At 43.9% G+C, this 14,736-nt stretch overlaps 1 protein-coding gene across 1 annotated transcript in view; it reads left to right on the plus strand.

Moving 5' to 3' along the window:
• Positions 1–14,736, plus strand: part of LOC132233123 (BOS complex subunit NOMO1) — a 51,690-nt gene that overhangs the window by 24,640 nt on the left and 12,314 nt on the right. Inside the window, exons 14-23 of the mRNA XM_059693286.1 lie at positions 739–870; positions 1,956–2,092; positions 3,603–3,690; positions 6,991–7,054; positions 8,297–8,392; positions 10,267–10,485; positions 10,585–10,667; positions 11,772–11,931; positions 12,030–12,156; positions 13,894–14,007. Coding sequence (XP_059549269.1) covers positions 739–870; positions 1,956–2,092; positions 3,603–3,690; positions 6,991–7,054; positions 8,297–8,392; positions 10,267–10,485; positions 10,585–10,667; positions 11,772–11,931; positions 12,030–12,156; positions 13,894–14,007 — 1,220 coding nt within the window. The remainder of the gene's footprint in view (positions 1–738; positions 871–1,955; positions 2,093–3,602; positions 3,691–6,990; positions 7,055–8,296; positions 8,393–10,266; positions 10,486–10,584; positions 10,668–11,771; positions 11,932–12,029; positions 12,157–13,893; positions 14,008–14,736) is intronic.

Below are 14,736 nucleotides of genomic sequence, written 5' to 3' on the forward strand. Positions count from 1 at the left end.
TGCTTTGAGTTCTTTATCTATAATATGGAGATGATAATAGTACCTGCCTCACAGGCTTGTTGTGACAGTCAAATGAGTTAGTGTATATACATATAGCCTTTAGAAGTACTTGGGACACAGCAAGAGCTATTTAAATCTTTGCTATTATTAGTAATCCTATATAATAAGAGAGGAATAGGCTAATTATCCGTTATGCTGTAACGAATCTACTAGTGGTGGAGAGCTACAGGAGGGCGGGGCAGCAAGCTATGAGTGGCGGGAGAGCTACAGGAGTGTGGGGCAGTGGGCGGAGAGCTATGAGCAGCAGAGAGCTACCATCGGTGGTGGGTGGGTGGCCAGCTGAGGCAAGTGGCAGCGAGCTACTCACGCATGGATTCGTGCGTAGGGCTACTAGTATTAATATGATGATGATGATAAGAGGTCCAGTTCTATGCCTAGTATAAAGTGGGTATTAAGTAAGTTTTCATCTTTTTCTCTGGCTCCTCTTGGTACTCCATAAATACTACTTTGCCCATTTCAGTAAATGGTGGAGCTGCTTTCCCCAGTGGTGGCTTCCTTGCTTGGTACTGATGTCCAACATGGGGGGCTTTTTAGAATCGAGCAGCTACATGTTAGCTTTAAAGGAACCCTGGCTCTGGCCTTCAGGAGATAAAAGATAGCAAGCAGCACACAGAGGTCGAACGTGTGCTCTGGTTCATGAGGGCAGTCAAATGAGGCCCTCCTGTCTTCTCTCTGCAGACACCTGCGGCGATCTGCTGGTGACCCTGCAGTCCCTGAGCCGCCAGGGCGAGAAGCGGAGCCTCCAGCTCTCCGGCAAGGTCAACTCGATGACTTTCACGTTTGACAATGTGCTCCCTGGAAAATACAAAAGTAAGACACTAAGACAGCCTCTCATGGCCCTCACATGCCCTCATGGCCTTCTTTCTAAGCGTTCTAAAACCCAGCTCCCAAATTGCATCCCCAGTGTATACTATTACTTGTTTAGCTCTTCTCTGACCTGTGACCTTGAATGTGCTTTATTTAACTGAGGCTCTAAGAACCAGCTGCCACCATATCAGGATAGGCCACACTCTTCTCTTTTGGGAGGGTGCCCTCACTCATGCCATTTTATTTCTAAATGCTGAAAAAGCGAGTGTGGAATGATAACACAGTGTGCTGCCATTAGCAGCTGTGTGACCTTGGCCATCCTTGAGACTCAGTTTTCTCACCTGTAAAAGAGGAGTGATAGACTTTCTGCAGGAGGTAAGACTAAATGAAATACAGGTGTAAAGCTCTTGCACCGTGCCTGGTAAAGCAGTGGGTGCTGGCAAACACTGGTTCTCTTTTCCCTGAGTTTCTCAAGAAGTGCTCATTGCCATATTGTATTTCTGCTTTTTCAAAGCTCAGCTTGGAGCCGCTGGCAGAGAATAGCTTGTAAAATCTCCTTTTTCTGGGGAATTACATTTTCCATTATATCAGGTGTTGGCAAACTACGGCCTCAGGGCCAACAGCCTGTTTTTATAAATTAAGTTTTATGTAAACACAGCTATGCCCATTTGTTTATATATTGTTTATGGCTGCTTGTATACTGTAAACAGTTGAATAGTTGGGACCATGTGGCCTACAAAGTTGACAATATTTGCTCTGTGGTTCATGACAGAACAAGTTTGGTGATTTCTGAATATCTTACTAGTAGCCTGATGTTTAAACACAATTGAATTTCTGTCTTGGTGATTTTAATGGCCATTGGTTTCAATTTTTCTTTAGTAGTTACTTCTAAGCATTGCTCTTTGTGTGTGTGTGTTATGTTTGTTGATATGTATGTATATACATATGTATGTATGCATATTTAAAGTGTGTATATGTATACACGCATTTTTAAATAATTAGTGAATTCATTATAATTTTTTCCAGTGGTATTCCAGGAGTGGTGTGCTCTATGCCCATGTATCTCTTTGTGTTGTGTGCTTTTCCAGTAAGCATCATGCATGAAGATTGGTGCTGGAAGAACAAGAGTCTGGAGGTGGAGGTTCTGGAAGACGACGTGTCAGCGATTGAGTTTAGGCAGACGGGCTATATGCTGAGATGTTCCCTTTCTCATGCCATCACTCTGGTATGTATGGCTTCTGAGGATCCTCTTATTTGGAAGGGCACGTGCCTTTGGAGAGCAAGAATGACTAGTGTGCCAAGAAGATTATAACCATAGTCTAGTCAGATTTCCTTTTCTGCCCCTCCACTCAGCCACCTAATATGGAAAGCTTCATCAGGAAGCATTTAAAATACCTCAGTGGAAGATGCTTTTATTTGGGTCACTTCCTGGCCTCACATTAAATTCCAACTGATGATTTGGGGGAGTCATTGATGTAGTGCAAAGCACAGTGGTTGTGTAGCCTTGGGCAATTTCATTTAATGTTTCTGAGCCTCATTTTTCTCCTCTAAAACTGAGATCATAATATCCACTTCTCAGGGTTTTAGGGAGGTTTAAGTAAAGCTTTAATGCATTTAAAATTTCCTTGGTAATATACATACAGTTCTATTTGCTATCATTAACAGGTGCAGCTGACTGAGTTCCTCTGGTATATTTATTTTGGTTCAGAGGACAGAACTGTTAGACAGGATCTTATTCTCTTGTTGATGTGGTCTCCCTGGCCTGATAGGTAGTATACCAGATGGATTTCTGGAAAGGAAACATTGTGCAGACCTATAGAGGTCCATTTGTGAATTTTTATAATTTTTTGACTTGAAGCATTGGTAAATGTCATTGTCAGGTGCCAGTAGAGAAACCGAGGCAAATAGCAATTAAGTGACTGCTATGTTAGATGCTGAGGAATTGAAAATGGTGAATAAGTGATAGCCATTTAGGAAACCAGTTGAGAATAAGTGATAGACATTTGGAAGCCATTCCTTCCCTTAAATCCTCCATTACATTTCTGTTTCCCTTAGAATAAGATCCACATTCCTTAATGATGGCCAACAAGGCCCACCCCCAACTCCCATCTGACCTCCTACCACTTTCTACCTTGCTCACTCAGCCTCAGCACACGGGCCTTCTCCCAATCCACAGTCAGCTCGCTCCCTTCTCTGGGCCTTTACACATGCTCTTCCCTCTGCTTGGAATGCTGTCTCTTCTCCAGAAATGTTTGCACTTGCTTATTCTCATCATTCAGGCTGCAGCCGCAGTGTTTCCTACTCAGGAAAGGCCTGCCCTGAGACCAACAAGCTAAAGACACCGACGGGGATCACTCTATATTCAGATCCCTGTGTATTTTCCTTATAGCTCTATTACTTACTAACTGAAGTCCTCTAATTCCTTTGTTGACCACATTGATTTTCTGTCTACCTATGTTAGAATGTAAACCACTTGAGAACAGGAGCCCTGTCAACAACCAAAGCCCAGCTCTGGGTCTATCACAAAGCAGGTGCTCAATAAATGTTAGTCGACCAAATGAAAGAGAGCACGTTTTTGTTGGAAGTTTTTGAAGGTTTTTAATTTTCCTGTGGCACCCAACTGCTCAAATGATTAATGGGCAAAACAGATGACTGGTTCTGAAACAGAAATATTATTAATCATCTTGTGTCTCCATCTCCCCCGGTAAGTCATTGTATTGGCTTTGGTCCCTTAGGAGTTTTATCAGGATGGAAATGGACCTGAGAATGTGGGGATTTATAACCTCTCCAAAGGAGTCAACCGCTTCTGCCTGTCCAAGCCTGGTGAGTCTGGGAGGATTGATGTGCTACGTGCTAGGGAAACAGAGAGGCACCAGAGGATGGTTTTAAAGGCATTTCTTCCCACCTCAGTTCTATTTGCATCAAGCTATCAATTTTGGCTGTGGTCAGTGCACTCTTGTTTTTCTATCTCTTTCCTCTGCAAGGGGTAGTGTTTTTACCCAGAGAATTAGAGCTGGGGCCTTGCAAGTCTCTTGGGTTTCAGTTGAGTAGACCGCTGGGCCCTTTCACTTTTTTTTTTAAAATTTACTTTTCAATTACAGTAGATATGTAATATTATTGTTATTATTATTTTAAATATATTTTTATAGATTTCAGAGAGGAAGGGGGAGGGAGAGAGAAATGGAAGCATCAACGATGAAAGAGAATCATTGCCTCCTGCACACCCCACACTGGGGATTGAGCCCACAACCTGGGCGTATGCCCTGACTGAGAATTGAACCGTGACCTCCTGACTCATAATTTGATGCTCAACAACTGAGCCACACCAGCCAGATGACGTGTAATATTAGATTAGTTTCAGGTGTATAACAAAGTGATTAGACCCTCTCAACTATAAAAATATACTATTGGCCAATAAAAATTGGATCATCTCCCACGGTGCTTAAAATACTTTGGTGGCTTCTCTCTCTTTTAACAACTTTGAGATGCAATTTGCAGACCATAAAATTCACCCATTTAAAACATACAATACAACCATTTTTAGCAATTTTACCAAGTTGAACAACCATCACTTTAACCCACTGTAGAACATTTTCATCACCTAGTAATATCCTTTATACGTGTTTATAGTGAATTTCCTCTCCAGGTACTAATCAATTTTTTGCCTTTATGGATTTGCCTTTTTTTTGGACAGTTCATATAATTGAGAATCATACAATTTTGTCTGGCTCCTTTCACTTAGCATAATGTTTTTGAAGTTCATCGTAATGTTTTGGATTCCATATTGTAGCAGGTATTTATAGCTTATTCCTTTTTATTGTTAAACTAGAGGTCCGGTGCATGAAATTTGTACACGGGAGGGGAGAGTCCCTCAGCCCACTCTGCACCCTCTCCAATCCAGGACATCTCTCGCAATTCGGGATGCTGGCTCCTAGCCACTCACCTGCCTGCCAGCCTGATCCCCCTAACTGCTCTCCCCTGCCGGCCTGATCCCCCTAACTGCTCTCCCCTGCCGGTCTGATTGCCCCTAACCACCTCTGCCTTGGCCCCGCCACCATGGCTTTGTCCAGAAGCACATCTGGAAGGTCGTCCAGAAGATGACCGGTCTAATAAGCATATTACCCTTTTATTAGTATAGATAGTATTCCATTGTGAGGGATACAATTTCACATTTTGTGTATCCATTCACTACTTGGTAGATACCTAAGTTGGTGAATATGTCCAGTTTTGGGCTATTATGAATAATGTTGCTATGAATATTTGTGTACCTTTGTGTGAACATCTGTTTTCATTTTGGGATGATAAATGCTTAGGAATAGAATTGCTGGATCATATGGTAAATTTATGTTTAATTTTTTTAAGAAATTACCAAATTGTTTTCCAAAGAGGCTGTATGTACCATTAGATATTCCCGCCAGCAATGCATGAGGGTTCCTGTTTTTCCACATCTTCACCAGTATTACTTACTGTCTGTCTTTTTGACTATAGCCATCCTGCTAGGTATAAAGTAATATCTCGTGGTTTTATTTCGCATTTTTCTAAAGAATGATTCAGTGACATCTCTTGGTTCTCAAGATGAAATACAAAGTCCTTAACCAGACCTTGAGCGCCCGTATAATCCAGCCTGCCTGCCCTTCTCTCTGCTCCAGGCACTCTGTCCTTATGTGTTTCAGTTAGGATGCCTTTGGCTGCAAGTAACAGAATCTGTACAATAGTGCCATTAAGATGCGGGGCTTAATTTGGCTTGATAACCAATTCTGGCAGCTGTGGCTACAAGCATGGGTTTGGTGGCTGGTAGAGCTTAGGGTTGGTGTCTTTATGATTCTTTTAGCCTTTTCCCTGGTGTTTTCAAGATGGCTGCCATCTTGTTATGGTTAAGGCAGAAAGACCAGGAGAGGGACAGGCAAACATTTTCCATGCCTCCTCCTCCAGTAAACTTCCTATATGTCTTATTAGCCAGAACCGTGTCACATGGTCACTTATAGCTGCAAGGGAGGCTGGGACAGTTGGCTATGTTGCTGAGGCTGGACACATTGCCACCGTAAACATAACCCGGGTCTGGTGTCAAGGAAGGAAGGACAGCTGTTGGGGAAGCACCAAGCAAGCCCTTGATTTAGATGTTCTTGCTTAAGTGCTCTCCCTGTCCTCACATTCCACTCTTCAACCAGCTGTGCCTTTCCACTGTCACTTCTTGGTTCAGGTATTACCTTCCAGGGGTGGGAGGGCTCTCAGTGTCATTTATATCTCCCTGTCATGCTGCTGCTCACAGCATTCAGTTCTTTCCTTTACTGCACTTAGCTCATAACTGGTCTGCAATAGTTTTCAGATGCCTCCCTCTGTAGGCGGTAAGCCCCTGATGGCAGGGGCCTTACCTGTTTCCTGCTATGTACCGTACCTAGCACAATACCTGGCTTGTAGTAGGTGCTGGTGCATTAATATTTGTCAAATGGAAGAGCAAATAAAATGAACAGAGAAACCAAATTTCTTTCTACTAGGAGCTGCACTGGGGCTTACACTGTGTGATGCACACAGCAGAGGTGGTTTGAACTAATGTCAGTTTTTATAGGACATATTGCAAAAATGTGGGTTAATGACCATTCGGTGGGAATACATTGTTAGACTTTTCTCCTTTCTGAAATTGACTGTATTTCTTTGGCAAATGATGCCATATGCCCCTATTTGAGTGTTACCCTCATAAACTTCTGGCATGAGAGTGTTTTCTGTGATTGGTTCATAATTTTCTGGGCCTTTCCCTGCCCCATGCCCTGTTTAGGAATATTTATGGGAAGGAGCTCAGGCTATGGTTATCTTTTGAATGTTTAATAGAATCTGTTAGGTAGAAAATTCTCCGTCTTAGTTGTTGTAGTAATGCCCTTCCGTTCCTTCTTGTGCACATATCTGTTAGCTGGGTCTGTGTGGATTAAACTACTGTGCATTGTTAAGTTATAGAAAGGAACATCCTGAGCTTGTCAGTAGGCCACTAACTGGTTTGGGTCATGGGTAAGATGCCATCGTATATTGTGGGTCTTCAACTGAGGTAGTGCCTTTGGATTTCAAATGTTGGAATTGCTTAGCATAGTAGATGCCCTTCTCTGAAAATGCCTTTTGCTTTCCTGGTTGCAGGTGTGTACAAGGTGACCCCACGCTCCTGCCACCGGTTTGAGCAAGCATTCTATACCTATGACACGTAAGCTGGGGCTTCTCTGCTCTGTGTGTTTGTGTGACTTCCATAGAGAATGAGTGTGTGTCTCTTCTTTAGTCATTTCTGAGAACAAAAGGAATTTTTTGTAGCTTTTCTGGAAGAGGTTAAGGTTAGGCATTAAAAAGTTTCTAGATAAGGATTTTAAGATGCTTGGGGAAATTAATATTATTTTCTTTTTTTTAAATTAAAGCATTTTTATTTTCCAATTACAGTTGACGTTCAATATTATTAGTTTCAGGTGTACAGCATAGTAGTTAGACATTTATATAATTTATGAAGTGATCCCCCCAGTAAATCTTGTACCCACCTGGTACTATATATAATTATTACTATATATTTTTTAAAATATATTTTTATTGATTTCAGAGAGGAAGGGAGAGGGAGAGAGAGAAACATCAGTGATGAGAAAGAATCATTGATTGGCTGCCTCCTGCACGCCCCACACTGGAGATCGAGCCCACAACCCAGGCATGTGTCCTGACCGGGAATCCAACCATGACCTCCTGGTTCATAGGTCGACACTCTACCACTGAGCCACGCCGACAGGCTAATTATTACAGTATTATTGACCATATTCTCTATGCTGTATTTTTCGTATCTGTTGTAACTGCCAATTTGTACTTCTGAATCCCTTCCTCCTTTTTTCACCCTATTCCCCACCCCCCTTTCCCCTCTCACTACCCTCAGTTTTTGATCTCTGTATTTATGAGTCTATTCCTGTTTGGTTTTTGTTTATTTTGTTTTTTAGATTCCACATATAGGTGAACTCATATGGTGTTTGTCTTTCTTTGTCTGATGTATTTCACTTAGCATACTACTTGGGTAAATTATTGAGAAAGTGGAGATAGGGACTCTTTCCCAAGAATTCTGTCAACCAAAGATGGAAGGCTGTGGTTTCGAAATGGATTAAAGATAATCTTTGTTAACTCTTCCTCCAGCCCTCACTGATAGGAATTTCTCAAGCTCTAGCCCACCATTTCTCCACTTTTACAAAGGCTTGTGGGTGTCACTGGGGATTCGAGTGTAAAGTTTTGGAGTGGAGAAATCGTTTATTCTTTAAAACCCCGATATATGTATTTCAGAAGTTATTTTGGCCTAAACTAAGAGCAATTTCATGTAGTCTATTTCAGGGTCAGGAAGGTGGCCCATAAAGGGTGTTGTTTGTGACCCCTTGAGAATGACTAGGTGATATTGCCTGTGTTTTATTTCCACTTCTGTGATTTATAGGTCTTCACCCAGTATCTTGACGTTGACAGCCATTCGCCACCATGTCCTTGGAACTATCACCACTGACAAAGTGATGGATGTCACTGTGACTATCAAGTAAGACTAGTGTTTTGTGGTGGGCTGAGCAAGGGAGGCTGGTGGGTGAGGCCTGGGGGCTTCTCTAATAGACTCTCTGAAAACTATTTTTGATTTCTTATCTCTAGGTGTATATACAAATGGCCTTCTCTCTCATACTGATGTGACATAGCCATAAATTAGCAGCAGCCTTGATCCTTTCCTTTTATGATTCACGAATTAACTTGGGATGAGGAAGAGCCTTCTGACAGCTCGTTTCAGTGCCTAAAAATTTCTGTTTGAACTCTTTATACTTCTTTTCTTTGCTAGAGGGAAAAAGTCTCTGGTTTATTCATTGTATTTCAAGTGTTTTAGCAAATTCAAAAATATTGCCTATTTTTCTTAGACCTTCTCTCAAGGGCTTGGAAAATAGAGATAGTACCTTATGTAGGAAAGGTCACGAGAGAGAAAGGACATGAAAGGCCGTGCCTCCCTGAGGGTCAGGTTCATGTGAATGTGCCCTTTGAGAGAAATTTTGCATGTGGTGAGGTGACACCCCAGTTTTCTTAAACCCCAGTTTTCTTGAGAAATGAAAGTTTTAGCAACTTTCATTTTGAAAGTTTTGGCAATGGAAATCTGAGAACCTTTCTCTGTCCTTACCTTAATTGAAGTTGCCTTTCCAGCTATATCTCAATCTTTTTGTCCACCGCCTTTTCACCCATCCATCCTTTCCGAAAGTATTTCTTGAGAGTCTTCGGTGTGACTGGTTGTAGGCCACAGCTCCTGCCCTAGACTCATGGGGGAGGCAGATAGTCCAAGAACCAGACACAGAGCTGAAAGATTACAAGTGCCATAAGCACTTTGAATTTGAACTTGTTGGCGTTGGGGACATTCAGGAGAGTTAAGCTGGTAGGGGCCAGGCCATGTTAAGCCAGAGTGATCCTTTAATACCAGAGATCATATGACTCCTCTATTTCAAACTCCAGGGGTTTTTCCATTCCACTCAGAATTAAATCGAAGGTCTGTGAAGTCCCAGTCCCCGCAGGGCTCTCCTCCTCCCCCGACCCAAGGACTCTTCCCTGGGGCCCGTTCCCCAGGTTACCTTGGTCTCCTTGCTGTCCCTTGAGCTCCCCATCCAAGACTCCCAGGACTTTGCACTTGTCCTCTCCTTGCTTGAGACACTCCTCACCCAGAGAGCCACATGGCCCACTTTTTCCCTTCCTTCAGGATTATTTGATCCGAAAGGCCTTGGCTCACTCCCTAAAAATAGCACCCCCATGCTCCCAGCAATGTCTCCTTCCACACTACTTTATTTTTTTCATTGTACTTGTCATGTGACATCATTTTTCCTTTTCCTGCCTCTTCCCACTAGAATGAGGATTCGCCAGGGTTAGGGAATATTGCCTGTCTTGTTGAATGATTGTATCCAGTGCCTGGTTCTCTGGCAGAGGATGTTCTTAATATGTGTTGTATGAAAGGCGGAGGATGGCAGCCTGGGTAGAACTCATGTCCTTGGAAAATCTGCCATGGTTTCATCCAGCCATAAAGTCAATGGTATCTCATTCCAGCCCAGATCTCCCAAATACTACTACCATCACACAGAAATTCAGCCTTAATTTATTTTTAATATGTTTTTATTGATTTTTAGAGAGCGGAAGGGAGAGGAATAGAGAGATAGAAGCATCTACGAGAGAGAAACATCGATCAGCTTTCTCTGCACGCCCCCTACTGGGGAGCAAGCCCATAACCTCTTGGTTCATGGGTCAATGCTCAACCACTGAGCCACATTGTCTGGGCCAGTCTTTATTTTTTTAAAAAACTATTAATATATTCAAATCAGGAGAATATTGTGCCATGTGTGGTTCTATCAGATGTTTAGTTTTGTTACCTATGGGCCGCTCCTTCCTTTCCTCCAGGTCTTCCATTGACAGTGAACCCGCCTTAGTCTTAGGCCCCCTGAAGTCTGTGCAGGAGCTGCGGAGGGAGCAGCAGTTGGCTGAGATTGAGAGCCGCAGGCAGGAGCGGGAGAAGAAGGGCAATGAAGAAGGTGGAGAAGGAAGCACCAAGCCCCCTGTCCAAGAGATGGTGGATGAGTTGCAAGGCCCCTTCTCCTACGACTTCTCTTACTGGGCCCGGTAAGCTCTCTTGGGCTTTCTCTGCAGTGTCCTCTGTTCTGATAGTCTTCCTAATGGCGGGACAGAGCCAGCCAAATTGAAGTCTTTTTATTATTTCAGGTCTGGAGAGAAAATCACTGTCACACCCTCGTCTAAAGAGCTGCTCTTTTATCCCCCTTCCATGGAAGCCACCGTCAGTGGAGGTAGATGTCACCTCAGTGAGCCAGTGACACACCTTTGCAGTCGTTTCTTTGCTGCATTGAAACATTTATTCTGTGTTGTTGTTACAGAGATAGCATCTTTTTAAGGCACATAGATGTTACTATTTGATGAAGGAATGAGTGAATGAATGAAATCAGTAAGAGTAACTTTTGCTGTCAGAAAGGGGAGATCTTTTTTGGAACAGGACTTGGTTTTTCTTGACATTACCAGGTTGACAGCAGAGGTCCGTGAAAAGCAAAATCATCAGTTGTGGAACATTAGTTAATTCTGTGTCTGAACTGTTCGTGCTGGTTAGGGCCCTTCTTTATTGGTAACTAGAGGCCCAGTGCATGTCATTTGTGCACTGGGTGGGTGGAGGGGGTCCCTCAGCCTGGCCTGCACCCTCTCGTAGTCCGGGACCCCGTGGGGAGCGGGCCTAAGCTGGCAGACATCTCCCAAGGTGTTCTTAGCATTGCTGACCGCTGCACTCGCCAGCTGGGAGCCCAGCTTCTGGCTGAGCATCTGCCCCCTGGTGGTCAGTGCGCATCATAGCGACCGGTCATTCCACCGTTCAGTCAATTTGCATATTAGCCTTTTCTTATATAGGATTAGAAGTAATTGCTTACTGAGTATTTGCCTTTTGGCTACTGATAGTTTTTTCTAGCATCATGGGTTCATTCAATACCGGGGATTTATGTGGCTTGTGTTTGGAAGTAGAGTTTGAAGAGCCTGCCTTCCCACGGGCAACCTGTCTGGGGTGGCCTTCCGTGTTGGGTCCTCTGGGGTCGAGCAGCACAACTCTTATCTGCTGTAAAGGCATCTCTCCCTGGTGAGCTGGTGAGAACCGAGAGAGAGGAGTCGTGAAACCCCGGCTTGCGTTAGGTTTACCTGTTAACGTTGTTGGCAGTTAAATAAGGCCTTTCCAGGATGGAGAGAGGCTTGGGCCACTTTTCCTTATTAAAGTTTCTGGAACATTAAACAACCTCATTTGGAGGTTAGCTTCAGATACCTCAGTTTTAGGCCCTTCTTATTGGGAAGTTCCCCACCAGAAGGCTCCCGTCCTCTGCAGCTCGGTCGTATTCTTCTGTTCACCTCTTCCCTTTTAGAAAGCTGCCCAGGGAAGCTGATCGAGATCCACGGGAAAGCAGGCTTATTCCTGGAAGGCCAGATCCACCCAGAGTTGGAAGGAGTCGAGATTGTCATCAGTGAAAAGGGGGCAAGTTCACCCTTCATCACAGTCTTTACCGATGACAAAGGTGCCTACAGGTAAGCTGGGATTAGGAAACATTTGCTTGGGGCCAGCTGGGGAGCCGGGATTTCCTGTGGTGAGGCGAGGCCGTCTCTGCATTGCTCTCTTTCTTCAGTGTCGGGCCCCTGCACAGTGACCTGGAGTACACCGTGTCCTCACAGAAGGAGGGCTATGTCCTGACTGCGGTGGAAGGAACCATAGGAGATTTTAAAGCGTATGCCCTGGCAGGCGTAAGCTTTGAGGTAACACTGTATGTTTTTAAAAAGCAGTTTTATTGAGGTGTAATTGACATACAATGTACTGCACATAAAGTGTGTAATATGATATATCGCCAACATAATCTCGACATAAGAACACACCCATGAAAACACCACCAAACACTCCTCAAAGTTTCTTGTACCACTTGGTAATCCATCCCTCCCATCCCACCCCACTGATCTGATCTGCTTCCTATCTCTGTGAATTAGTTTGCAGCTTCTAGAGTTTTATACACATGGAATCATACAGGGTGGCCTCTTTGTCTGGCTTTTTTCACTCAGCGTAATTTGGAGATCTGTGACTTAAGCTTGTTTGCATGCCTTTTGGGAAGTGTTCCAAGCTTTCTCCCTCCACTGTTCTGTGTCAGAGGACACAGGGGTTCCTGCAGTGGTGTTTGAAGTCTCTCTCTCCTCTCTCCATCCTTCTTGGGAGGGAGATGCTGTGAGATGTCCGAGTAGGGATATTTTCAACATGGAGGACGAAGGAAAAGAACGGCAGATCATCTCACATAAAAAATGAAAATCCTGTATTGCAGATTACATCTTAAACTAAATTGAAAGTTATTCAAACTTGGAAGAAATATTTATACCATAAATAATATCCCCAGTTTACAAGGAACTTCTTAAATTAATAAGAAAAAACTCAATAAAGAGAACAAAGGATATGAAAAGGCAATTCACAGAAGTAATACAAGTGAATAATAAACATAGAAGAAATGCTCAATTTTGGTGACTGAGGAAATGCAAAGGAAGTTACCATCGAAACACTGGGTTTTCGGTTAGATTTGCAATAATTAGGATCATATCCATGTTTTGGAGAGCGTGTATTTTTCCATGCATGGATGATTTATGGAGCATGCATGGCTATAGCCACTTGAGAGTTCAATTTGGTGGTATCTTTCTGAATTTAGAGTGCACATACCCAACGATTCTACTCCTAGGAATGGATTATTCAGGAAAAGAGAAAAACCTAAGTGCACAAAGATAAGCATGTTCGGGGATCTTTAGATTTTTCTCTCCTTTTCCACCACAAGACGGTTTACTGGCCTCTGCATCTGAATGCTATTCCACTGTTAAGCAATGAAGGCAGATCTCTGGGCTGATAGAAGAGGGAAAGGCAGGGTCTGAGGTTGAGGCAGAAAGCACGTGTACTGTGTAAGCATGCCATTTTTTTTTTTTTAATCCTCACCTGAGGATATTTTTTCCATTGGCTTCTAGAGAAAATGGAAGGGAGGGAGAGAGAGATGGAAGGGAGGAAGCCTGGGGAGAGAGAGAGAGAAACATCGATGTGAGAGAGACTCATTGATTGGTTGCCTTCCGCACACCCTCCCACCTCCCCGCCACCGGGCTGGGGAACCTGCAACTGAGGTATTGAACCCATGACCCTTCATTCCGTTGGCTGATGCTGTAACCACTGAGCAAAAACCAGCCAGGGCAGCATGCCATTTTTGTCTCAACCCCTCCTGCCCCAGTAAACTTGCCAGTCTGTCAACAATAGCCATAATGTTTATAAGCTTTGTGTGGGCATCGAAATAGTTCCGGAGGAGTACCCACCAAGCTATTAACAGCAGTTACCCCTGGGGACGAGGAACAGACATTCTGTTCCCCCAACAAATAACAACAAAAGAGAAACAACCCATAAGAATTGCCTCTTGGCTTGTGAACTCCTGTCTGCATGGTTACTGTGGGTTCACCTTGCGGTGGTTCCTTTCTCGCCCCCAGATAAAAGCTGAAGACGACCAGCCCCTCCCTGGGGTCCTCCTGTCCCTCAGTGGAGGAGTGTTTCGTTCCAACCTCTTGACTCAGGACAATGGCATCCTGACTTTCTCAAACCTGGTAAGATGTCCTGTAACTTAGCTCCTGCCTGTCTTCCCCACGAGGAAGCAGGCATGCAGTGTGTGACTTACATACCGCTGGACGTGAGAACAACACCAGCGTGGAGTGTTTGAAGTTTCTCAGGGGAGCAAATGTAATTAGAGTATTGCTCTTATTAGAGTTTAATGCGGCTGATTCATGTTCCCTTCCGCGCACACTTCTTGTTTTCTGGTCACCCAGCTGTCACAAAGAGTGTAATTAATGACCCTGGCCACAGCGATTCCTGTCTTAGGCGGCCCTTTGTTTTACCAAGGATCCCGTTGTTTATAATGCCGATCTTATTCAGCAGTTAGCTTGTGTTTCTTCTGCAAAGTGCACTCCCCATGCTGTGAGGATAGCACCAATTTTTCATTCCAGATGTAGCCTGAGCCCTTGGCTGGTGGGGACTTAGGCAGTGTGCGTGAATTGGCCACCTTGTCAGTCCAGGGAATAAAGTGATTGTTACAGGGGTGTCACAAGCAGGCAGTGAGGTGTATCCGAAAGGTCATACGCTATGTGGTGATGCATACCCTGGTTCAAATCTTCCCTCTGCTCCTTACTCGCTGTGTCATCTTGGGCAGGTTACTTGATCTCTGAGCCCCAGTTTCCCCAGTTTCTTCATTCCTAAAATGCAAAGGACTGCTACCTCCACAGTTACTGAAGGCACATGGTAATGACAGCTGCTGTTAGAACTGTAATTGCCGTTACCAT

The sequence above is a fragment of the Myotis daubentonii genome, chromosome 4 (assembly GCF_963259705.1).
Source record: "Myotis daubentonii chromosome 4, mMyoDau2.1, whole genome shotgun sequence".
Lineage (NCBI taxonomy): Eukaryota > Metazoa > Chordata > Mammalia > Chiroptera > Vespertilionidae > Myotis > Myotis daubentonii.